Source organism: Ailuropoda melanoleuca, chromosome 16 (genome assembly GCF_002007445.2).
Source record: "Ailuropoda melanoleuca isolate Jingjing chromosome 16, ASM200744v2, whole genome shotgun sequence".
Classification (NCBI taxonomy): domain Eukaryota; kingdom Metazoa; phylum Chordata; class Mammalia; order Carnivora; family Ursidae; genus Ailuropoda; species Ailuropoda melanoleuca.
Window position 1 is genome coordinate 40,446,871 of NC_048233.1, and position 24,772 is coordinate 40,471,642.

The 24,772-nt window shown below is 34.7% G+C and overlaps 1 protein-coding gene across 5 annotated transcripts in view; it reads left to right on the forward strand.

The window, feature by feature from the left end:
- The window catches only part of LARP4 (La ribonucleoprotein 4), a 202,592-nt gene that overhangs the window by 135,392 nt on the left and 42,428 nt on the right, over positions 1–24,772 (forward strand). For 4 of the 5 annotated variants that reach the window (XM_034646475.1, XM_034646477.1, XM_034646476.1 and 1 more), the window contains 3 exons: positions 19,544–19,691; positions 20,336–20,488; positions 22,558–22,633. In XM_034646475.1, the coding sequence (XP_034502366.1) occupies positions 19,544–19,691; positions 20,336–20,488; positions 22,558–22,633 (377 nt within the window). The remainder of the gene's footprint in view (positions 1–19,543; positions 19,692–20,335; positions 20,489–22,557; positions 22,634–24,772) is intronic. The other variant, XM_011228888.3, reaches the window with a different exon arrangement.

A 24,772-nucleotide genomic window follows, 5' to 3' on the forward strand; every position in this document is an offset into this window, starting at 1 on the left:
ATTGCAGTGTTTTACAGATGAGAAAACTGAGGTGGAGAGATGAAGTAATTTAGAAGTAATGTAGTGGAATTGGGATTTAGATATAGGTCATTCTAGTGCCAAATCATGGCTCTTATTAAACTATTAATATTTACACTAATCATTTTCTTTGTGAATCAGTATGTGGTTTTTAACTTTTCTCCTGTAATGAGTTACTGAAAATTAACAATGTCACTAAACATTCGGGGCCGAATATATGGTATTAAAATCAGTTAAAAAAATAATAATAATAACACACTGGTCATGTGGCATTTTGTTAGGTAATATTTGATCCTTAGAACTATAGGAATAACGTATAGGATTTAGAAATTATTCTAAATGAGTGAACCAAAACTCAGTTTGATGCTTGAGGTCGTTCAGGTGCAAATAATGTGGGGACTAAAGTCTGAAGTCTGGCGTCTAGAACACATGTCTCTGGCTCCAGAACTTATTTTTGCACTTTCCCCTAAGCCAAGGATTCTTAATCTGGGTCTCTGGTTAGAATTGAGGAAGTCTGTGAACTTCATTGAGGGGGAAAAATTTGCCTGTTTATTTTGACTAGCTTCTAATTAAAATCTGGAAGAGGATTGAAAATTCTTGAAATTGCGGTGGATTCAACAAGAAATATTTTCATATATTACAGTTTTTGCAGGTATCTTGAAATTCTGTTAATGTTTATTACTCCTTGTTTTATGTTTAAAAATCTTGTTATTTAATGCACTAGTAAAGCACATTTATTACTAAAGTAGAAATTTAAAAATATTTTGATAACTATAATATGATTGGTTTATTTTGTGATCCTGTGCCTTTCAAAATTTAAAAACATTCTGAGAAGAAATCTGTAGATTAATTGGACTGCTAAAGAGGTCCATGGCACAAGAGAGGTTAAGAGCCACTTTACTATAAACCAGGTTGCTTGTGGATCATCTTTGGTAGGGCTTCCCTAATCTGGAATCTGAGCCCTTTGCAGTTATGTTCAAAATCTTTTACTTGTGTGCATTTTTCTGGAAACACCCCAGCTTTTAGTTTATAACTGGAATCAGTGAGATAGATAATAGTAATGATAATGATACTATAATAATAGTGATATACACATATTGTACTTACTGTGCGTGAGGCTTATTAAGTGTTTTTGCATGTGTACATGGATATTACATCTACTCAATCCTACCTATGAGGCAGGTAGAATTATTACCTCCATTTTAGGAATCAAGAAACTATGGCACAGAATTTAAGAAGCTTGCCCGAGATTATACAGCTAGTGAATATTGAAGCTGGAATTAGAACTCTAGCTATACTGTAATAGAAATCTATAGGCAGACAAGAAATCCTATTTTAAGCAATACTTAGATGTAACTTTTTTTTAACTTAGTCTTGGAGACAGAGGATTATATTGATTTTAGTAGTTTATTGGGTTTTTTCCTCTATTCTGAAGGAGACATATGCAATGTCTGGCTCTCTGAGAAGAGGTAAAAATGTTTGGATAATTCACAAAATTGTCAGACATGTACCAACATAAATTCCCTTAAAACACATTCTGTAAGTTCAAAACAGCATCATGCTCCCTTCTATCAAATTAAATGACAGCTTACACTTTTTTAAAGTAATTTTTATGGTTGCTAACATTTTTGTGTGTTTTTCAGTTCATTTCCCCCCTCTAATATTTTTAGTAGTTATGTCTTAGTTGTTTGGCCATGTTTTAATTGGGTTTCTGTCTCAGTTTGAGTTTTTCTTTGAAAATGAATACTTACAACAACTTATTTAGGAAACAATGACTTTTATGCACTCTAGGATGCTTTAATTTTATAACTCTTAGATAACTTTTAAAATTCTACTTAATTAAAATATAGATAACATGAAATTTAATGATCTAAACTATTTTTAAGTGTATAGTTCAGGGTTATTAAGTACTTTTACATTGTTGTTCAACATCACCACTGTCCACATCCAGAACTCTTCATCTTGCAAAACTGAAACTGTATGCATTAAACAGTAGCTGCCCAGTCCCTTCTTCCCCCAGCCTTACATAATTTTTAAAATAATTTATCTGACTTCTGAAGTTTTCTGCTTTTTAAGGTAATAACATTTTAAATTTTAGATTAACCTTGGAATCTGAAATCATTTATTTTATATTATAGTAATCATAATGTGTCTTTCACTCCAGGTACGGTACTGGCTTTTCCCCATTAATTTAAATAATTTATTTATTTAAAAAGTTATTAGATATCACTGACTGAAAATGATTTTTAAAAAAAATGACTTAGAAGAAAAAAGTGCCTGAACAAATTGTGAAATGATTGCCAAGAGAAATTATAAATAAATGAATAGTGGTTTCTGAACAATTTGATTTTGGAATATTTATTGGAGGTAGATGCAGAATTTAAAAATAAAAATATTTTCAAGTAGAAATATTTTCAGATACAATGGACTGAGAATGAAGTAGGAATTACCTTTGAAATGTGAAAAGTAGAATAAAATGCTTAGAAATGAACATAAAGATGTAAAAGTACCTTATGGTGCTTCAAATTACAGTGAACTGGTTTACAGTTTTCTGAAAAACCAGAAGCTAGGACTATTGATATTCAACTATTATATATCAATTTGGGTTTGTTTGGGGTATCAGGGAGCTCTGTATTGCTTCCATATTACTTCCCAGCTAATGGAAATGATTCTTGATAGTAGTCATGAACATTTCAAATCGGTAATTTTGATTTTCTACCTAGGAGCTTAAGAAAAGATTTGACCCTGTAATTGAAATGGGGTCTGAGTCTATATTGCAGAGAAGCAGAAAGTAGAGGAAGCTGAGAAACTGTAATCTAGCTATCATCCTGAAGTCATTAAAAAGATTTTTAACCTCTTTGAAGATCCTTAAGTGAAAATGGAAAATGACTCTTTAGCTCTGATGGTGTTCATAGCATTTTATTTTATTGTTCCTACATTCTGTATTTTGCTTGAATTTTGTTTTCTTTAATGTTTAGTTCTTGAGGAAGGTTTCCCAGTCTTGAAAACATTATAAACTTTTGCATTATGCACTGTGATTTTCTGTAAGGATTTTGGAATCCTGGGTTCAAATGTTAGTTGTATGACCTTAGACTAAAGTGACAACTTTTTGGAACCTCAAGTTCCTATCTGTAATTTGGGAATAATAATCTGACAAAGTTTGTGTTCATGATGTTTATGATGTTTATGTACAAAGCCTTGTAACACAGTGTAGAGAAGAGCTTAACTGACAACTACCGGTTTGATCATCATAGCAACTCAGTTATTGTGATGTAAATTGTCCAGTTTATAAATAGTAACCTTCCAAAATGACTGCAATTTGTGCCTGATTTGTTGAACATTTTTGGAAGATTTATTAAAACTACATCATAATGGCACTGGTAATTGCAAAAACTGCTGTGAGATAGCACTGATTTAAGAGATACATACCTTTTAAAAAAAGAGAGAGAGTTGTATACCTTTTTGAGTTCTGATCTGAGCCTTGTTACTAATTTACCCTGATTCTGGGTAAGCCAAACGGGTAATTACCTTATTAAATTTTTTATAGCTTAAGAGTATACTTTTAATTGGGCAAATAAAACTTCTAAAACAAGAATGAAGATTGCAGTATGTTAAAATACAGACTCATTTATACGCAAAATTTAAAGGAATATGAACAATAAAATGCAAATAGATGGTTTATAATTCCTCTTTTACGAAGAAAATTTTTTCTAATGGGCAAATATAGGTAAATGTAAGAAAAAGAAACTTTAGAATATTACGTACTCATGTGTCTTGTCTGTTTCTTGTAATAGAGCCAAACTTTTGAGGCAAACTTTGGTTCAGAAAATATCTCTGTATTTATAAATGACTGACTCTAAATCAAAGACAGAGGAGTTTGTTCGTTCTTTTTTCTTTTTTTTCTTCTCTTCCTCTTTTCTTTTCTTTTTTTTTCTTTTCTTTCTACTTTAGATGAATATTACTAGGGGTAGAATATGAACTGTAGACTTAAAGCCAGACTCCAAGGATGAGGAGTTAAGTTTTGTTTGGTTTGTATATCATTGAGGGAAAAGAAAAGCATTTTCTGTGTCAAAACAGAAAGTCAGGAGTAATCCAGGGTTTGTGTTGTACATAGGTGGCCAGTACTTCATACCACTAGATACTGCAAACTACAAAGTAGGTTAGTGGGATCATACCTCCCATTTTGTACCAGATAGTTAAGAGTGTACACCTGTTTTCTGGAACAGATGTCCCATCCTGTTTCATGCTCAAACATGTCCTGATTTGTATGATAACTTTTAATGTTTCAGAAGAGACTGTATACTTACTGGCAGTATTTTTCCCCAAATCACTAACATAGTGCACATAAGTTGGTGCTCAACTATTTGTTGTTGAATTAGCTATGAGAAATTAAATTTTTAGGAATTTTAAAAAATTTGCAGTTAAGCAAGGTAAGAGAAATATAGGATTATTCTAGTCTTTTGAGTTAAGTGAAGGAAAAAAATGGGGCAGTGATTGAGTAGTAATGATAAGATACATTTATATACAGGGTTGCACAGAAGAGTGGTTAAGAACAGTGCACTGGGGGCAGGCTATTCTGGCTCAGCCCCTTTCTATTTGTATGACCTTGAGCTAGTTGTTTCACCTCTGTTTCTCAGTTTTCTTATGTATAAATCGAGAATAATACTAATAACATAGGATAATATTAATAGGTCATATAAGGGTGTTAAGAAGATTGACAGTTAACATAAAGTACTTCGTATGGTGCATAATAAACACTACATGTGAGCTGCTGCTTTCATATATACTTAGGAAAGATAAGTCTCATCTTAGTTTTCTGGTTGTTTTTATTTGAAAATAATGGCTTGCTGACTTGACTATACACATTTCTAAAAAGGGTTATTTTGATATTTAATACTGATATTTGAAGTTAGGATTTAAAATTTCATTTGTATAGCTAGCCATGGGCTTTATCAGATGACAGTTGGGAGAAAAATGACTCAATATGTTGAGGATTATTTAAATTACTTAAAAGCTAAATACCAATAGAGTTTTTAATCTTAATGAGGGGGTTCATGAATTTCCTATAGAACTTTCTAGGGAGAAGTCTAGTTTTGATTATATTTTCAGAGTAATCCTTGATGCCCCCCCCAAAGCTAAGCTGCTAATCTATGGAAGCCTATTTTGTTTTGGTTTTTGTTTGTTTGTTTGTTTCTAAACAGTCAACAGATGCCATCTGACTGAGTTGTAGTGGGAATTTGGGGATATAAGTCTTTCCTTTTGATACCGAAGGATCGGCAGTAATAGCTTTATTGATGAATAAACTTCAGGTTTTCTTCCACAGTGGAGAGTAAGTGAATCCTGATTCTTGACTGTTTGAAGAATTTGGGGGAAATGACTTCAAGTGTGCCAGTTACCTTGCTATTCAAAGTGTGAGCTGTAGACCAGCCCCAAACTTAGTTACCCAAGGGCATCTTAGAATACTCTCAGCCCCTGTCCCTGAACTGCTGAATCAGAATCTGCATTTTAGCAAGATCCCTAGATGATTCTTACGCACAGTAAAGTTTGAGAAACTCTCATATAGCATTTGTTCATCCATTGATTCATTCAACAAATGTTATTGGCCTCCTGTGTGCTAGTCACTGTTCAAGGTGCTAGAGAGCAGTAAACTGTACATAAGGCCATTGCCATTGCGGAGCTTGCTGACAAAATAATTCAGATAAAGATTTAAGTGCTTGTGATAGAAGGTAAATTTTATTGCATAAATTGCCATGAATATTATCTTTTTTATTTAATTGAAAATTAGCTTTGGCCCTAGGATATAAAATTACCTTGGCCCTGAGATAGAAATCAGTGCAGAGCTGAATTGACTTCTGCTCTGAGGACCCTAGTTATCTGGTGGCATATCCATTTTTTTCTGCATTATTAGCCACTGCAGGCAGAACTGAGCCAGGGACCATTTGGCTTGGTGAGGAGATTTATAATAATATTCCTTAAATGGTATGTAACTGGTTGTCTTTTTTTTTTCTTCTTCAAATAACTGGTTGTCTTAAAACTTTTTTGTAAGGTTAACTGTAGTGTAGTGTTTAAGAACCACTGTACAAATGTATTGGCAGACTCTCCTGCCTAGATTCAAATCCTGCCTCTGCCTTATTAGTTTTTCGACTTTGGGCACATTACCTTTGGGTAAAGTAACTTTTCTTTTCTTTTTTTAAGATTGTATTTTTAAGTAATCTCTACACCCATTGTGGGGCTGGAACTAAACAACCCCAAGATTAAGAGTCACATGCTCCACCAACCACATCAGCCAGGCTCCCCTAAAATAACATTTTTCTTATCTGCAGAATGTGGATGATGATAGTATTTAACTGAAGTTGTTATGAAGGTGAATTAAGTGTTCCATTAGTGTTAGTTGTTAGGTTACTCTCTGTCAGAATGGGTGAAAAATTCCCAGTTTAATTTTCATTTTTGTTTTCCATGAAATACCCCTAAACATCTTCTAGTAGAACCCTGAAGCTTTATCCTAGATGAAATGACAGGTGTTTGTTTTGTGTCTTTTTTTTTTTTTTAAGTACTTGTAATTTGGTGGTCCTCTCAATATTGGAGATGTAAAAATTAAACCTGGATGATTGTTTTGCCATGAGACAGATAACTTTAATCAATTTATACACTTTGTTTTTCAGCATTTGTAGGGTTAAGTGGCTTGGGATTTCTGTTTCTGATAGTAAATAGGTTAAGTAAAACAAATGGCTATATTTGACCAAAGAGATAGTTTCACCATATTCACGATGACTTTTTCCTGACACGGATCTGTTACCTTAAAACTGCTATCTTTTATGACTAGAGGGTATCGTTTTACCGAGAACTTGTGATGTCTCTCTTTTTTCCTTTCATTTACATCACTCCCCACATAGAAACTGGCATAAAATGGACCAATAATGAAGACTACTTTGGCTTATTTTGCTTAGATACAGAGGTGGTGATTGATCTCTCAGTTTTATGGACCGACAATTTGAATATTTTTGTGGTGGTTTTGGCAGATAGTTTCAGAGTGCACTTGGACAGTTTATATCCTTTAATAGATGTTTTATGTAACTGTGTTGCCTCAGGGGCTTACTTTAAGTTCTGTGGAAGAGATAAGGATTTTGATGGAATTTATTATTAAACCCTAAACAAAATGAATCGAACACAGTTATTGAGAATTTAAATGAGAAAAATAAGCCTTTGTTGTAGTTAAACTGTCTTGTAAGGTTCATTATTGTGTCATTTTAAAGACTGTCATAGAAAAACAACTTTTTTTGTTGGATGTTTCAGTTCCAATTTTTCTTTATGTGGTGTAATTCAATATAGGACGCTCTTGTATAAAGCTTTTCGGTTAAAATTTACTGCAGAAGGTCAAAGAGTGGACATTTTAAAAGTTTTTCATACCAACATACCAGTATTGACAGATTGCTTTCCAGAAGTGTTAGGACAGTTTTTATTGTTGCCCAGTTTATTGCATCTTTGTCAGTATCCAGCATTCTAATTTATAGAAGTTTACCATATAGGTTAAAATGAAGTAATTGATTTATTTTTCATTTGTTTGGTGACTAGTGTGATTGAACATTTTTCCATGTTTATTAATTGTGAATTGGCTTTTCGCTTGTGCTTTTCTTATCTTCTTTGAAGACAATAGTCTTTTATATCACTTGCCTGGAATGATTTACCCAGTTGATGTGACTTTTAATTTGGATCTTAAATATTTCATTATATATTTACTGATTCTAAAAGCAATTGATGTTAATTATATGAAAATACAGTAAAGTACAAAAAATGAAAATAAAAATGCTACTGCTCAGGGATAACCAGTCATAACACTGATTTTTTAGTCTCTCCAGTCTTTTCTATGTTGTGCATTATTTCACAAAATTCAAAATTTCTATAATAAGGTAGCAACTTGCTTTTTTCCCAAGTTTCCATGAACGCTTTCAATGCCTTCTACAATATTTTCCCCCATTTATAAAAATTTTATTTTGAAATAATTACGGATTCACAAGTTGCCAAAAAAAACTGTGTAGGATGGTGTCATGTAGTTTTATGCCCAATTTCCCTCAGTAATAACACCTTCCCATAACTATAGTATGATGTAAAAGACTAGCAGATTTATATTGGTACAGTCCACAGAATTTATTCAGATTTCACCAGTTTTATATATAATCGGATTTTAAGGCTCTGGAATATTCTTTATATGGCTGGACTATAGTTACTGAACAAATCCTCTGTGGTTGGTGTCTTAGTCCATTCAGGCTGCTATAACGATACCACAGACTGGGTAGCTTATAAATTCAGAAATTTAATTCTGGGAAGTCCAGGATCATGGAGTCAGCAGATTTGGTGCCTGGTAAGGGCTTTCTGGTTCATAGTGTCTTTTTGCCAGTGTCTTCACATGGTGGAAAGGGCTAGGGACTGGGATCTTTTTTAGAAGAGCACTAATCCATTCATGAGGACTTCAGTCTTCTAACTTAGCACTTCCCAAAAATCCCACCTTCCAGATCCATCACATTGGGTATTAGGATTTTAACATATGAATTTGGGGGGTACACAAACATTTAGACCATAGCAGTTAGATGTTTCTAATTTTTCACTGTTATGAAATCAGTGTGGTGAACATCCTTAGTTTTGCATATCTCTTCCGAATAGATCTGACACGTAGATTTCTGGATCAAAGAATGTTTATTTTTTCCCCAGTGCTTTTTAATTGAAGTATTATTAACATACAGTGTTCTATTAGTTTCAGGTGTATGATATGATTCAGCAATTCCAACATTACTTAGTGCTCATCACATTAAATGTACTCTTAGTTCCCTTTATTTCACCTATCCTCCGACCTACCTTCCCTTTGGTAGCTAGTTCTCGGTATTTAAGTATCTGGTTTTTTGTCTGTTTTGTTTCTTAATATTCGTCTTTCTCTGTCTGGCTTCACTTAGTGTTATATTCTCTGGGTCCATCCATGCTGTCACAGATGGCAAGATCTTATTCTTTTTTTATGGCCGAGTACTATTTCCATTGTGTATATAGATCACATCTTTGTACATTGATTTATGGATGGACACTTGGTTTGCTTCCATATCGTGGCTGTTGCAAGGAATGCTGCAATAAACTTAGGAGTACATCTTTCAAATACTAGTTTTCTTTTTCTTTTGGTAAATACCCAGTAGTGAAATTACTGGATCATATGATAATTCTATTTTTTATTATTTATTTTTTTAAGATTTTATTTATTTGAGAAAGAGAGCGTGCATGCGCGTGAGTCCACGTATGCACAAGTTGCGGGGGGCAGAGGGAGAAGCCAACTCTCCGCTGAGCCGGGAGCCCATGGAGGGTTAATCCCAGGGATCACAATCTTAGCCAAAGGCAGACACTTAACTGACTGAGCCACCCAGGCACCCCTGGTAATTCTATTTTTAAAAGAGTGCATCATTTTAAGGGTATTGATAAACATCGCTAACTCTTAGAAAAATTATATGAATTACAGCACTGAACTGATAGTTTCCTTTTATACTTGTCAAAATGACATTAAGTAGTTCAATAGGTAAAAATGATATTTTGTAGTTAACTATTCCTGCTTGTTCTTTGTACATTTTCCCTCTTTGGTAAGTATCTTAGTAATTTATAGCTCTGTGTTTTTGTTTTTGTTTTTTTTTTTAAGATTTTATTTATTTATTCGACAGAGATAGAGACAGCCAGCGAGAGAGGGAACACAAGCAGGGGGAGTGGGAGAGGAAGAAGCAGGCTCATAGCAGAGGAGCCTGATGTGGGGCTCGATCCCACAACGCCGGGATCATGCCCTGAGCCGAAGGCAGACACAACCGCTGTGCCACCCAGGCGCCCCTATAGCTCTGTTTTTAATAAGGTTGATGTTGTAACCTTTCAGACCTTTTCTGTTTTTACATGCTTGTGTATTTATCTGTACAGTGATTTTATGTTTGTTAACATAAATGATAAAACAGTGCTTGCTTTGCAGCTTGATTTTTTTTCGCTGTTAGTATATATAGGCCTATCCCTTTTTTCCCCTTAACTTTTATAGTATTCCTGTTAGAAAGTATACTACATTTTATTTACATTTACCTATAGAGATTTTTATTTGTTTTTAGGGTTTCGCTTAAGGAATCAGTGCTGCAATATATATCCTTATATATTTGTTTTTGTGTACATTAATGGCTTTCAGAGTGTATACTCTTAACTAGTCTGGTGCAAAATATAAATATCGCTAGGAGTACTGCTTGTCTATATGCCATAGACTTTACACTATGATTATTCTTGGTACCATTAGCAAGGGACACATCATATTTATGGATAGTATGCTGCTGAAAGGCATCTAATTAATTATCTTGATTTATTATTAAATACTTAATGAAATAGTGCATCCCCTTTTCCTTGGGCAAGTTTGGTGTTCTTGGAGTGAGAAATATCAGTGGGCTGGTTCAAAGGGAACATCCATTAGCAATACTTGGGAGTGCTGTATGCCAAAGTCCTGCATCCTGACTTCAGACAACGCAGGAAGGCATCAGGCTGTCACGAACTTTTTATATCTCTTTACTTCAGTGGTAGAAGCAGTAGTGATTTGGGGGCTCTTGACCAACTTCTGGCTGACCCCCAAGTTTGGAGAAATGGGCTCTGGTCCTTTAGTTATTGAGTTGGTTTTTTTCTGTCCTTTGCATGGGCAAACCATTAGTGCCTCAGAAGGTAGGAAGCTCAGGCATTCCAGGAGGTGGGTAGAAAGCACATAACAGCCATTGTGCCAACACAATCCTGCCAAGTACTTAGTTCTCAGTAAAAGAAGGACAAGCTTTCTTTCTCAATATCAAAAATTAATTGCTGTGTGGTAGGATAACACCTGAGCTTACCAGGAATTTCTTGGCACTATCTGAGCAACAGCCCCATCACTCCTGACTCTGACCCCTGATCTCAGTCTCTTCTTGCCCCTGAAGTGAGGTGGGCTTTTCCCCATCACCACCTGCACTGAAATGCATTTGGTTTTTATAATCTCTACTCTATTTAAAATCTAACCTGATTTCTTTGGAGCATGTTTCTTTGAATTGTATTAAACACATAGGGACATCACTCTTTATATCTTAAGCTATATGGAGATTATAATAATTTGTTTGACTAAATTGGGAAGTCTACCAGAGGTTGAGCTTTGAGTAATTATGTGTGGTCTCCGAAGGAGTAGCTGACTCCTGACACAAAATAATAGCAACATCTAAAATCACTTGTAAGACAGTCTGTCATTTTTGGTTCCTTGATTTTGTCAATTTCTGCTCTCACTTAGGAATGATGAGTTTGAATATTTTTAAACACTTCTGATTATAAAAATGTCATAATGAAACATTGAAACTTCATGGTCACAAATTCTGTTCTCATTATTTAAATACAGAGAACAAACTGATAAGTTACCAAACTGATGGGGGAGGTTGGATGAAATAGGTGATGGGGATACTCATCATGATGAGCACTGAGAATATATAGGATTATTGAATTACTATATTGTGCACCTGAAACTAATACAACACTGTATGTTGACTATACTGGAATGAAAGTTAAAAACTCAGGGCGCCTGGGTGGCTCAGTTGGTTAAGCATCTGACTCTTGGTTTCAGCTCGGGTCATGATCTCAGGGTCATGAGATTGAGCCCTGTGCTGGGCTTGCACTCTGCATGGATTGTGCTCAAGATTCTCCACCGCCCCCACTCGTGTGCACTTCGCTTGCACATGTGCTCTCTTTCTCTCTCTCTCAAATAAAATCTGTAAAAAATAATAATAAAATTAAAAACTAAAAAAAAAGAAAAAATAGTGCATCCCATCAATAAAAGGTAAATTTTTCATTGTAATCCCACAATATTTGGGTAATTGTTTATAAATTAAATGTATATGGCATAATACATTTTATATCTTAAATATTAATCTTAATCTCTTATAGTGAATATTTGTCATATTTGGAGCTCCCAATTTTTGAGTAGCTTTCTATATTTGCAGAAATGTCCATATTGTGAGTCAGGCAAAATTCCCAGATGCTCTTGTATCTAGATGGATGCATCTTAAATAACATTAAGAGCCACTAGTCAGACACACCCACAGATCGCTTTTGCTTGAAAATACACAATGTAAGGAAATGAGGGTTCTATTCATAACTTTCGATTTTGCAGGAAGGAGTGGCAGTAGAGATGGTCAGCTTTAAGTGGAGGTTTCAAGGTTAAGTTCCTAATGAGGAAATGACTTTGGTCCTGGCAGTGGTGATGGATTCGAATTTTGGCATTTAGCACTTGGTGGTGGCAGGCATAGTGATTTCCTCATCAAGCCACTTCAGCATTATTTTGGGTGATGTTATCTTTGCACCCATTTTCAGCCCTTTCAGTGACATGGTGGCAGTGACACTATCCTTTAATAAATTACTTTTCTGTTAATTTACCTAGAGTGGATTCTAAATATTGACTGATAAAAATCCTTGGTAAGACTCTTTTGGTACAGCAGGCATTGTTCATGTGTCTACATAGTGGCAAACGTAAAGATGAGTTGCTTTCTAAAATTGCAACTTCAAATTTTTAAAATAATACTTTGGTATCTGGGGTGGGAGAATGGCTACCTGGTGCTGTAAGAAAACTAGTTGGTTTCCTCTGAGCTAGTTAATTTTGGTATGACATGGTATTGTGAGTTATTATCTCTAAACTAAGATGTTGCTGTGAGTATTCAAATGGCACTACTTTCAGAGATGCTTTTGCTCCCCTGCATGGTTTGGCATTTTGTTACTGGTTTTGGTATTATTATAAAAGCCTTTAGCAGCTCTGAAACCAAAAACCAAGAAGCACTTCAACATTAGACTTCCATTTTAATTTTTTTATTTANATCTGGGGTGGGAGAATGGCTACCTGGTGCTGTAAGAAAACTAGTTGGTTTCCTCTGAGCTAGTTAATTTTGGTATGACATGGTATTGTGAGTTATTATCTCTAAACTAAGATGTTGCTGTGAGTATTCAAATGGCACTACTTTCAGAGATGCTTTTGCTCCCCTGCATGGTTTGGCATTTTGTTACTGGTTTTGGTATTATTATAAAAGCCTTTAGCAGCTCTGAAACCAAAAACCAAGAAGCACTTCAACATGACTTCCATTTTAAATGCAGTCCACATGAAAAAGATTGTCTCAACTCTCATCTTGTAGCACCTCTGAAGAGTAAGTGAAGTGCTAAAAATTCTTTTTTTTGCACATATACCTCTGCTCTTTCATTCAAGTGAAGAGTTGAAGATCTACTCTCAGCCTGGTTTGTGTTAATAGCTGAAATAGAATGGGAAGACCTAGTTCCTGCCTTCCTTGAGCCCACTGCCTAGCTTTAGAACACATATATAAATAAACTATTATAGAATTTAATAAAAGGCATGTACAAATAATAAGAGGGAGAGAGGAAGTAATGACCAATATAAAGTTAGGTGCCCAAGGTGTGTAAAAACTATAAGGAATTTTGGTAAAGTAGGCATTATGTCTTTAAAAATGAAGAAACTGGGGCCAGTAATTGCATAATTACTGGGAGGCAGAATAAAGTTAGTTTTTTTGTTGTTGTTATACTATACTTGTCTTTCAGTTGTTGGAATTATTCTAAATTTAGCTTCATTGAGACAATATCAATACTTCTTTTTTTAAGAAATATTATGAATTAGATGTTCTGGAAAACAACTGAAAATATTGGTTAAAATATTTTTTTTAAGTTTTTTTTTTTTTAAGCAGAGCTTTAAGCTGTCAAGAAAGCAAATGAAATCTTCAGACCAAAATTAATTAAAAAAAAATACTCATCCAAAAGGTAAGCAGGTCATAAACCCAGGGGCTACTCTTAATGCATCTGTTGGTTCTTAGTGGCCCAGAGCTTTGGTTTTAATTGGCAGTGCTTAGAGACAGGACACAAGGTAAACTGGGGAGGGGAAAGCAAACTTTCCCAGCGAAAAGGAAACTTGTCAGTTTTACTTTGAGTCTGGATTGGTGAGGCAGTGATCTTCCCTAATAATTCTAACCACAGATGCTCTTTTTGCCAAAGTAGAGTGAAAATTCACACAATATGTTGTTACCAAAAAAACAAAACAAAACCGTGTCAAAAATTAAAGGAATACAAGATTGATAGTTTTAGTATGCAGTCATCTAACAAATCCTCTGGTAAAGAGCATATTTTAAACATAATCTTCAGAATTCCCACAAAGTTCCAAGGAAAATGGGTTTACAATATAAAATCATAAAGCATGTAAGTCATCATGAGCGTGATTTAGCAGAAACAACAGATCACAAAAGCAAACCCTGAAAGATTGCAGATACTGTAATTATCAAATACAGGCTATAAAATTAGAATATTTAATATGCTTAAAGGAACGAAGATACTGAAAAGATGATCAGGAAACAAAACAGAGGAGCCTGGGTGGCTCAGTAGGTTAAGTATCCAACACCAGATCAGGGCTCGTGCTGGGCGTGGAGCCTGCTTAAGATTCTCTCCCTCTCTTTAAAAACAAAGGGGGGGGGAAGAAAAGCAAAACGTTGGTCAGATAGATTTGATAAAAGAACCAAAAAGAAATTTAGGAAATGAAAATTATTAAAAAAAGAACTTGGAAACTTAGTGGACAAGTTAAATTCATCTTAGAAACAGATGAAGAGAGAATTGATGAACTGAAAGAACTTAAGAAATCACTCAGGATGTAATTTCTTAGACAAAGAAATGGAAAACAAGAGAGATTGATACAAAGAGAGGTGGAACATAGTATGAGAAGGTATGAACATTTTATTGGCATTCCAGAAGGAAGTAATACAGGAGTTAGTTGATGGAGAGGCAGAGTTTGAAGAGCTAATGGCTGAGAATTTTACAGAATTGATCATCAGATTTCAGAGCTCAGTGAATCCCAAGTAGATTAAATAAAGAAGAATTTCACACTTAAATTGATGATTGTAAAACTGCAAATCACCATTGACAAAATTTGAGGAAAGAGATTAAGAGTGACAGATAGAGTGATGGGAAATTTCTGATCAGCAACTTCTGTACAAAACAGAAGGTAGTGGGGATATCTTTAATATGCTGAAAGGGAATAATGTAACTCGTAAGAATTCTTTATACAGCGGAGGTAGAAGGTAAAAATAAATGCATTTTCAGAGAAGCCACAACTTAAAAGAGTTGACAAAAAAAAAATGTGAATGATGTCCTTGCAGAAGAAGGAACGTGATTCCAGACGGTGTGAAATGTGAGAAAGAATGATGTTCAAAGAAAATCATCAACGTTTATGTAAATTTAATAAATACTGGTATAAAACTAAAATAGTATATATTACATATATACAGGCACAAAATGCATAAAATAATCTTTGATGTTAATGTACTACACAGTGTAACATTCATGCTCTAATTTGAAAAAAGGTTTTTTAAGTTTTATATTTTTTATGACTCAGGAGTTAAGGTAACATTTCAATGGAATGCTTTATTAGAGGAAAAAATCCCTGAGTATTGTAGCAGATCATGTTCCCCTCTAGCCCATATCTATGCTTATGTACTTTTTTGCAGTTGTGATCATCTGTGAGCTGTAATCATTTGTGGTTAATACTTTGTACTTAATCTCTGTATGTCTTTAGTTGGATATATTATTTCTCCTATAGGATAATCTGGAAAAGGGAGATAGTAGTATAAGTACTAATTCCTAGCCCACAGAATTGCTTAACATACTTGCTTTTGTTATTGTGGTGGTTATGGGTTTTTTTTCACATTTTGTGAAAGTATTTTCCATTTTGTTGTTTTTGTATTTCATCAACCCTGCCATGTGCACGTTGTAATTTCTCTGGATACTGGGATACATCTTACAATATTTGATGTCATAGTTTAATAAACAGCACTTTTTTCTTTAATATAGCAGTACCCCTTTAGATTTTGTAAAATATGGTGATGTATCTTTATAATTCCAAATGGCTATGTAATACTTTACCTAGTGACTGTGTCATGTTTTCCCTTATTCCTTATCCATTTGGGTTATTTCCATTTGTTGGCTCTTATAAATAATGCTAATATGTGAGAATATGAGGTATACTCTTTTATACAGTCTCTGTTAAAGAATGAGTTTGCAGGCCACCTGGGTGGCTTAGTCAGTTTTAAGCATCTGCCTTGGGCTCAGGTCATGATCCTGGGGTCCTGGGATCCAGCCCTACATCGGGCTCCTTGCTCAGTGGGGAGCCTGCTTCTCTCTCTATTCTCCCCCCCCCCACCCCGGCTTGTGCTCACTCTCACTCACTCTCTCTCAAATAAATAAATAATCTTTTTTAAAAATGAGTTTGCAAAATTTATGCCTATGTGGGAATTATTTTTAAGTGCTTTGCTAATCTAGCAAGTGTTAAGTGGTACTTTATTTTCCTACTTGTGTGCATATATGTATTTTTTTCTAGAATTTTATTTATCTAGTCTTTATTTTTTGGGGTTTTTTTGTTGTTTTATTCTGTAGTAATCAGTTTTTCTTTTATGATGAGTACCTGTTTCTTCAAAGCCAACTTTCTGTATTTTGGGGGGTTTTTTGTTGCAGTTTTGTTCTATAGTCATCAGTTTATCTTTTGTGATTAGTACCTGTTTCTTCAAAGCCAACTTTCTGTAATGTGATAGTTTACACTTCACCTTGCAATTATTTTGATACAGTGCATTAGTGCATTAGTGTTTGTTAGTATACTTTTGAGAGTGAGACACTTGATTTCACCTTCTGTTCAAAACCAACGTGCCTTATAAAAAAGGATTTGGAGTATTATACTGAGTGTTAATTGCTTTTCCATTATTGATAAAATTTAGTTCTTGGGGCTCCTGGGTGGCTGAGTGGGTTAAGCATCTGCCTTTGGCTCAGGTCATGATCTTGGGGTCCTGGGATTGAGCCTCATGTCGGGCTCCCTGGTCAGCGTGGAGTCGGCTTCTCTCTCTTGCTCTCTCTTTCGCTCACTCTCATAAATAAAATCTTTAAAAAAAAAAAATTTTTTTTTTTTTTTTTTTTTTTTTTTTTTGGTTCTTACCACAATTTATAGTTGTGAAAAATCGAGAGATATGACTTAGGTTTTCCCACGATCATACAATTGTTACCATGAGGGGCACCTGGATGGCTCAGTCAGTTAAGCATCTGCCTTTAGCTTGGATCATGATCCCAGGCCCCACATCAGGCTCCCTGCCCAGTGGGGAGCCTGCTTCTCCCTCTCTCTCTGCTGCTCCCTCTGCTTACACGCTCTCGCTCTGTCAAATAAAATAATTTTTTAAAAAATTGTTAATGTCAGAGCTGGGTTTTATATTCGAGTATGATTCTAGGGCCTCAACCATTTTATGTTTAGGTAGTAATTATTAAGTACCTTGAAATAATCCTATTTTGCTTTATTAAAGCCACATACTACTCTGGATAATAATTCTATAAATGAGGGGTATTTCTAGTATTTGGCCCATTTGCTTTACCTTTTTCATGTACAAATCTTATTAAGTGAATTTTTTTTACTCTTTCATTGAATTTATCAAGACTCAAATTTGATTTCTCTTTCTGAAAACTGTAGTCTTCGTTAATTGCCATTTCCTTGGGAAATTTCCCATTTCCTGAGAATACATCACTGGTATTCTCAGAGTCAAGGAAGGTGATGGAGGGTAGGTTTGTAAATACATTTTATTCTATTAAAGTGCTTAAAATACAATTAAATGCTGTTCACTGACAGGAAAGCTAGGCTATCACAAGCTCTTCACAGTTCTTTCCTGCCATCAGTCAGAAATTAAGCTATACCTAAATTACTAAATCAAAATTAGCTCCAAAGGTAAGGTTCTGGGAGGGTACTGCCATTGTAAAGGCAGAAAGGGGGTATATTATCTGTAGAGAATTTTTAAAACAATAATGAAATTGACTAAAAGGGTTGTGCTTGTTATTTACTATAACTGACAGTTCTAAACAGTGTCAACGATAAAATACTGCCCACTGCCACCACCATTTTAAGGCCCAGCCCTTGCTCCCAAGAAATGAATGAACCTTGACATGGAAAAGGACATTGTGTCTGAGCTTTCTCCTTTTTCCAAATTGTGTTTCAGTTGGTAAAAGGAAGCAATCAAAAAATACATGGCAAGCTGTTAACAAGGAAACAATGTTTCATTGGTTCCTACATATAAGTCATGTTGGTCATATTAATTGCACAGTATGGAAACTTAAAACTCAAGTAAAAGAATGGTTTATTAGATTAAAAGATTACAGGGGAATTTCATGGGATATAATTAATTGCAGAAGTATAGTCAGGCTTCCCAAAAGCTGTCGTCTTAGCAACTCTGTCTGGGAGCTCTGCAGTTATGCCTACCCAGAGTCCTGCTTTGGTTGCCACGTTTAGTGTTGGTGATGCCTTAGAGGCCCTTTTTTTTTTTTTTTTTTTTTTAAACCACCCCATGAGCCGGAGCCAGTGGTAAGAACTCCCTCCAGGTAGACAGAATTTCTGACAAATTTAAATGATAAATTCAGTGTGTGCCAGTTATTTTTCATGAAAGCTGAATTCCCTGTATCTGCAGGTCATAAACTTGAATAATTAATTCTTTGCCCTTTGAATCTACCTTCTGGTACCTGCCATCCAGGGAGAGGCCTAACGCTGAGAGGACAGTTAAAAGTAATTTTCTGGACAGTGTGTAAACTCTCTGAAAGGTCATTAATGCACTTGAGAAGGATCAAGTCCTGTTGTTTGGTTTAACGACATAAAAGAAATATATTTGTGCATCCTGCTTGCTTCGTCTTCCTTTACCTTTTGAATACTCTTCTCCATTTCCCACACCATGATCTGTTTCTGCTTTTTACCTCTGTGTGTCTGTGATTAAATGATGTATGCAGAAGATTACTTTAAATGTCAGTTATGTTGTGGACATTAAGAATATACACTTTCAGAACAAATGGAAAAGCACAATCTAAGATTGCTGTTTTGTTGTGGTTTTTTTTTTTTAAGATTCTATTTTTAAGTAGTCTATACATCCAACACGAGGCTTGAACTCATGACCCCAAGATCAAGAGTTGCATGCTCTACTGACTGAGTCATCCAGATGCCCCAGATTGCTGTTTTTGACTTGGGAAAAATTTCCATTGATAGAATCATTTGGATGCAAAGGTCTCTGTCACAGCATAGATGGCAGTAAAAATTACGTTCTCTGGAAAAATTCTAGATAACTCAGTTTGTTGTAAATACACAAAAAAATTGTGCCAAAGATCAGTGAAGTTTGAATACATTTTATGACATTTGCAAGTATATTGGGGTAAAACGGCATTTCTATGTTAATTGTTCATAGAGTTAGGTTTTTTATTGTATAGGTAGCTAAGTTTTATACATGTACGTTTCTAGTCTATCTGCTTAAAAGGATTTATTTTCAAGATTAGCCCAAAACTTTAAAATATTATTTAATATTTGTTATTAAATTACTTAATATTATTGGGGTTTCCTTCACGTTTAAGTAAAATAAAAGTCTGTTATCTAAATTTGTAATTTTAATGCACTGACTTTTTAAATTTACAAATAGATTGTTTGATTATTTAGCAGGTAACATCTAAAGGAACTGGTTTAAATCCTAATGCCAAAGTATGGCAAGAAATTCCTCCTGGAAATACTGATGCCACTCAAGTAACTCATGGAACTGAAAGCTCTTGGCATGAAACAGCAGCCACATCAGGGTCTCATCCTGAGGGTACGTCCTAAATGCTTCATCAGTACAAATCATATTTTGGTTGAACATATGGCCAAATCAGTTTATAGAACTTTGGGGTGTATCTTCTGATTATTTGATTAAATATATTTATAAATGTTTAACATGTAGTTTGTACGTAGTGCTTGCTTATGTTTAGTATGAATGGATTGTCACTGATTTCACATAGTAGCTGTATCTTTGGGTCTGGCATTTAACCCACTTACGATATGGTAGTTATAAATTAGTTTTGATATACCGTCACTGGCAATGCTATTTACTCACTGTTTGACTTTGGGTAAGCGTCATAACTTCTCTGTTCTTGTTTCTTTTGTCTGTAAAACATTAATAATAATTACTTTGGCATAGGATTTTCTGAGAATCAAGTGAATAAAGTACATGAAGCCTGCACATAGATAGTATACAGATAATGCTATATAAGTTTAAATTATTGATAATCATTTTAGCTTGTCCATAATGGTAAACTTACATTCCTCAGGAGGAGAACTCTTATTACAACCATGTGGACATTATCCCAACTGGTAGAATTCCTTAAAGTCTTATTATAGAAGACCTAGTGCCCAGAGTTCCTGAAAATAGGATTTAAAGAATTCCTATTTACTTTCAGTATGTTTTCTCTAATACAGGTAATACAGAGCTTTCAGATGATATGTGTAAGGAATATGAAGTAATGTATTCATCTTGTGAAGCCACCAGAAATACTATAGGCATTGAAGAATCAACCGATGGAATGATTTTAGGGCCAGAAGATCTGAGTTACCAAATATATGATGTTTCTGGTAAACTTTATGCTTTTATTGGTAAAACAAGCATACAGTACCCTAGTGTTTTTCCCGTTAGAGTCTATCATTGTTTTAATAAACCTTTGACATTCATCAATCTGTTTTCTTATTTGAAAAGAACTGTATGTTGATGAAATGCTATGTTATTTTTATAAGTACTATTTTCAAATGTACAAACATGAAACTTGTGATTTAAAAAGAATGTTTAAAGATCCTATTAAAAGAGAGTGTGAAATTAAAGATAAAAGGAAAAAACAGTATAGTTAAAAGAGACCTAAATTATAATTTTTCAGAGAGCCCAGGTGTCTTGGTCTGTTAGTTGGGATCAACGCAAGTTCTGTCAATTTCCCTTTGCTTTTGTTAGTGTGAAATACATTTGTAAATGTGAATTTGCAGGGATTAATTTTGAGAAAATGGCTGTATTAAAAACATGGTTCTACTACAGTTCAACTTGTGAAATTTTTTTTTCACATTTATTTAATTAGCATGGGTTAGTAGTTGGCTTGGATTTAAAATGGACGAGATTTAAAAGAAACTAAAAATGGACCAAAGACCCCAACTACCGAACTTAATTTTTCTGATTTAAAGGATCTCTTTGGAAAATAAATTTAATAAGGAGTACTGTTTTCTATTGCTGCTTAGTTCTGTGACTTCAGGCAAGATAAATAAACCTTTGTCTTCAATTTCCTTATTTATTATAAATATTTCTAAGTTTTGTCAGTTTGTAACTTGATTTCTGAAGTGGCATGGGTGATACTTGCATGTAATAATTTAAGGTGGTAGGTTCTCCTCCCTACTGTGGTCATAATATACCTAATCACTGGGTGCTTTAAACGTAGAGTTGGTTTTAGTAATGTAGCAACCAGTTGGTATTTTAATAAGTTTCCTGTAATGACACTGAAAAGTTAAATGAAGTTATTGCTCATTTTATGGCTCACATTTGGGTGATTGGATTTTGTATTAGGATTGCATATACATAGAAATAGAATGCTTCTTATATTCATTTTTAATGAAGTAAATATCTTCTATCACTTTGAATCTTGAGTACTAAGACAAGGTAGTGGTAAAATCATGCACAAATTTACTTATCTTTATATATACATTCTATTATCTGTATTTAAAGGAAATTAGCCTATGTAATCACTAATGCTTTTTTTAAGAAGAGGACAGATTAGGGGCGCCTGGGTAGCGCAGTCGTTAAGCGTCTGCCTTCGGCTCAGGGCGTGATCCCGGCGTTTAGGGATCGAGTCCCACATCGGGCTCCTCCGCTGGGAGCCTGCTTCTTCCTCTCCCACTCCCCTGCTGTGTACCCTCTCTCGCTGGCTGTCTCTCTGTCACATAAATAAAAAATAAAATCTTTAAAAAAAAAATAAATAAAATAAAAAGAAGAGGACAGATTACATGCTTTGAGTCTGTAATGTTTTGTGTAAGATTTTAATAAAAGAGTGATGGTTTTCCAGGCTTGAGTTCTGAAAAAAGTCTTGTGTTCTGGGTTTAAATACTTGAAGGCATAGAGGACTGTTAGAGTGGTTGATCCTTTGGATGTTTGAGTGTTTTAAATATTCCTAGGAAGATAGAGTGCTCTATAATCAAGGAATGAAAAGAAAAGAGTATTAAGAGATAAAAGTTGAAGAAGTATGACTAACATCAGACTTAGTAACAATAATACAGATATGTATATCCCAGTTTGTTTAGCTAGTTCCTTCCAATTTAGATTACTATTACTTTTGTTCTTTGAGCTTTCATTAAAGGAGTAAGTAGTTACCACATTTTTAAAGTTTTTAGGGTAAAGTTTGACAATAGGGTAGCCAAGTACCTTTAGTATTAACAGTGCTTTGTTCATTACTTGTTACAATAATTTTAAACTGATCTGAAATCTATCTAAAGAAGGAATAGATAGGTTAAAATTTGACTTTGTTAGAATTCAGTTGAAATCTAAAAATAATAGTTTTGTTGTGAATTTTAATTGTGTGTACTTTGTGACGCATTCTGAGTACAACTATACGTAATGTTTACTACCTGTGGTAATTTGGTATTAACTTTTTTCCTCTGTTTTCTACCTTAAGGAGAAAGTAATTCAGCAATTTCTACAGAAGACCTAAAAGAATGTCTGAAGAAACAATTGGAATTCTGTTTCTCCCGGTATGTTATTCATATTTTTTGAGATTTCTCATTTTTTGAATTGTTTGGTTAGTAGATGTAAAATACCTGTGAAATAGTGGAAGAATGGTGGTTTTAATTTCCTTCAGTGATGTATTTTCCTGATTTTTTGGTACATTCTTTAGCATATTACTTAACTAAATTTAAAGATGTAGTCTCTAATAGAATATGCAAAGAATCTAGTCTTAGTAGAAGGATAATGAAATACTGGATTGGATTACTTTTGGATTAGCTATTGGATACTTTTCCTATAAACATATTCAGGTTTAGGGTTCTCAAAACAGTGGTTATCTCTTAATATATGTTTTTAGTAGCTGGCTTGTGTAACCTTTGGTCATGGAGTTATGGGCATAGAATTCATGTTACTAGTATATTCTATTAAATAAGGATTTCTTTCAGGCAAACATTTCCAGATGTCTTTTTTTTTTTTTTTTAAGATTTTATTTTTTTGTCAGAGAGCAAGAATAAGCGGGGGGAGCGGCAGGCAGAGGGAGAAGCAGGCTCCATTGCTGAGCAGGGAGCCCAGTGCGGGACTCAATCCCAGGATCCTTGGATCATGCATGACCTGAGCCGCCAAAGGTGGATGCTTAACTGACTGGCCACCCAGGCATCTTTTTTTTTTTTTTAAAGATTTTATTTAATTAATTAATTTATTTTAGAGAGAGAGTGCATGTGCGGGGCAAGGGGAAGGGCAGAGGGGGAGAGAGGGAATCTCAAGCCAACTCTGCACTGAGCACAAGCCTGACATGGGCCTTAATCTCATGACTCTGAGATTATGACCTGAGCCAAAACCAGGAGTTAGACACTTAACCAACTGAGCCATCCAGGCGCCCCTCAAGAGGTCTTATTTACAGATAACAGTTATATAGGTATGTTTTTAGTTTAGATGTCCTAAAACTTCAGTATTGTAAAACTGCCCCTTCTGAAATCGAAGTTTGGATATGCATGCAAAGGTAATGCCTTCTGTTTTTCTGTATGTGGTGAGAGGTAGAACCAGTAAACCAATTTTTCAAGCTAGAAACCTGGATTTTATCATAGACTTCTTTATTTCTTTTTTTCCTTTTTATTTTTATTTTTTTAACTTATTTACTTTTTAAGTAAGCTCTATGCCCAACATAGGGGTTGAACTTGACCCTGAAATCAAGAGTCACGTGTTCCACTGACTGAGCCAGCCAGGTGCCCCTAGACTTCTTTATTTCTTTACACATAACATACTCTTGACTCAGGTTTAGTTGATTCTTTATCCTAAATAGCTCCTCCTTTTTTCCCTTCCTTTGTATTCTTTGCCTTTATAATCTAGTACAGGATAAAACGATAAAAGCGGGAGTCTCTTTCTTTAGTCATTTGTTCCTGCAATACAATTCATTTTCTGTAATATACTTCTAATAGTTATTTAAAAATCTTTGCCTACTAACTGGATCATTTGTGTGTCTGCTTATATTTGAGTTTTTTCTCTTTGTTCTCTGTCATAATGTCCTGCCTTTTTGCATGTCTTATAAATTTTGATTATATGCTGGACATTACATGTAAAAGCAGGTAGGAGCTGCAAGTGACATAATTTTTCCCTCTAGACAAGATTTGAGCTTTCTTCTGGTAGGCAGAAGCAGATTGATTGCTTCAGTCCAGTCAGGAATTGAACTGGGTTAGGACTGAGCAGCCATTTTAATTGGACTCAGTGTACCACTCTGATTTATCTCTGTTCCTTGGGCATGACCTTTTCAGTCTTTTGATTTAGAAGTCTGTTTTCTGTTACCTCAATCCTGAAACACCAAGGGAGATTTAGTTCTGTTCTTAAGAAGTTTGAGATTAGCTCTTTAGTCTCTTACCCTGTAAGTTTCAAAATCTGGCAGATGTCTTGTGGGAGACACCTGTTTTGTGTTTGATACAAGTTTCTTCCTTCTACTGGAACTTCCACAAAACCACAGAAATGTTAACTCTGCCTTTTCAGCCTGGCTCCCAGTTTTCCATCTTCCTCCTTAGAACTCAGGAAATGTTATATGGGGGGAAATCTGCTGTATGTTAGGAGCTCCTTTAGTTTCCAGTTTCCAGTGCCAGTTCTGTGCAATTGCCTAAAGCTCTGCTGTTTCCCTTTGGTCCCAGATCTACAGACCCCTCAGGTAA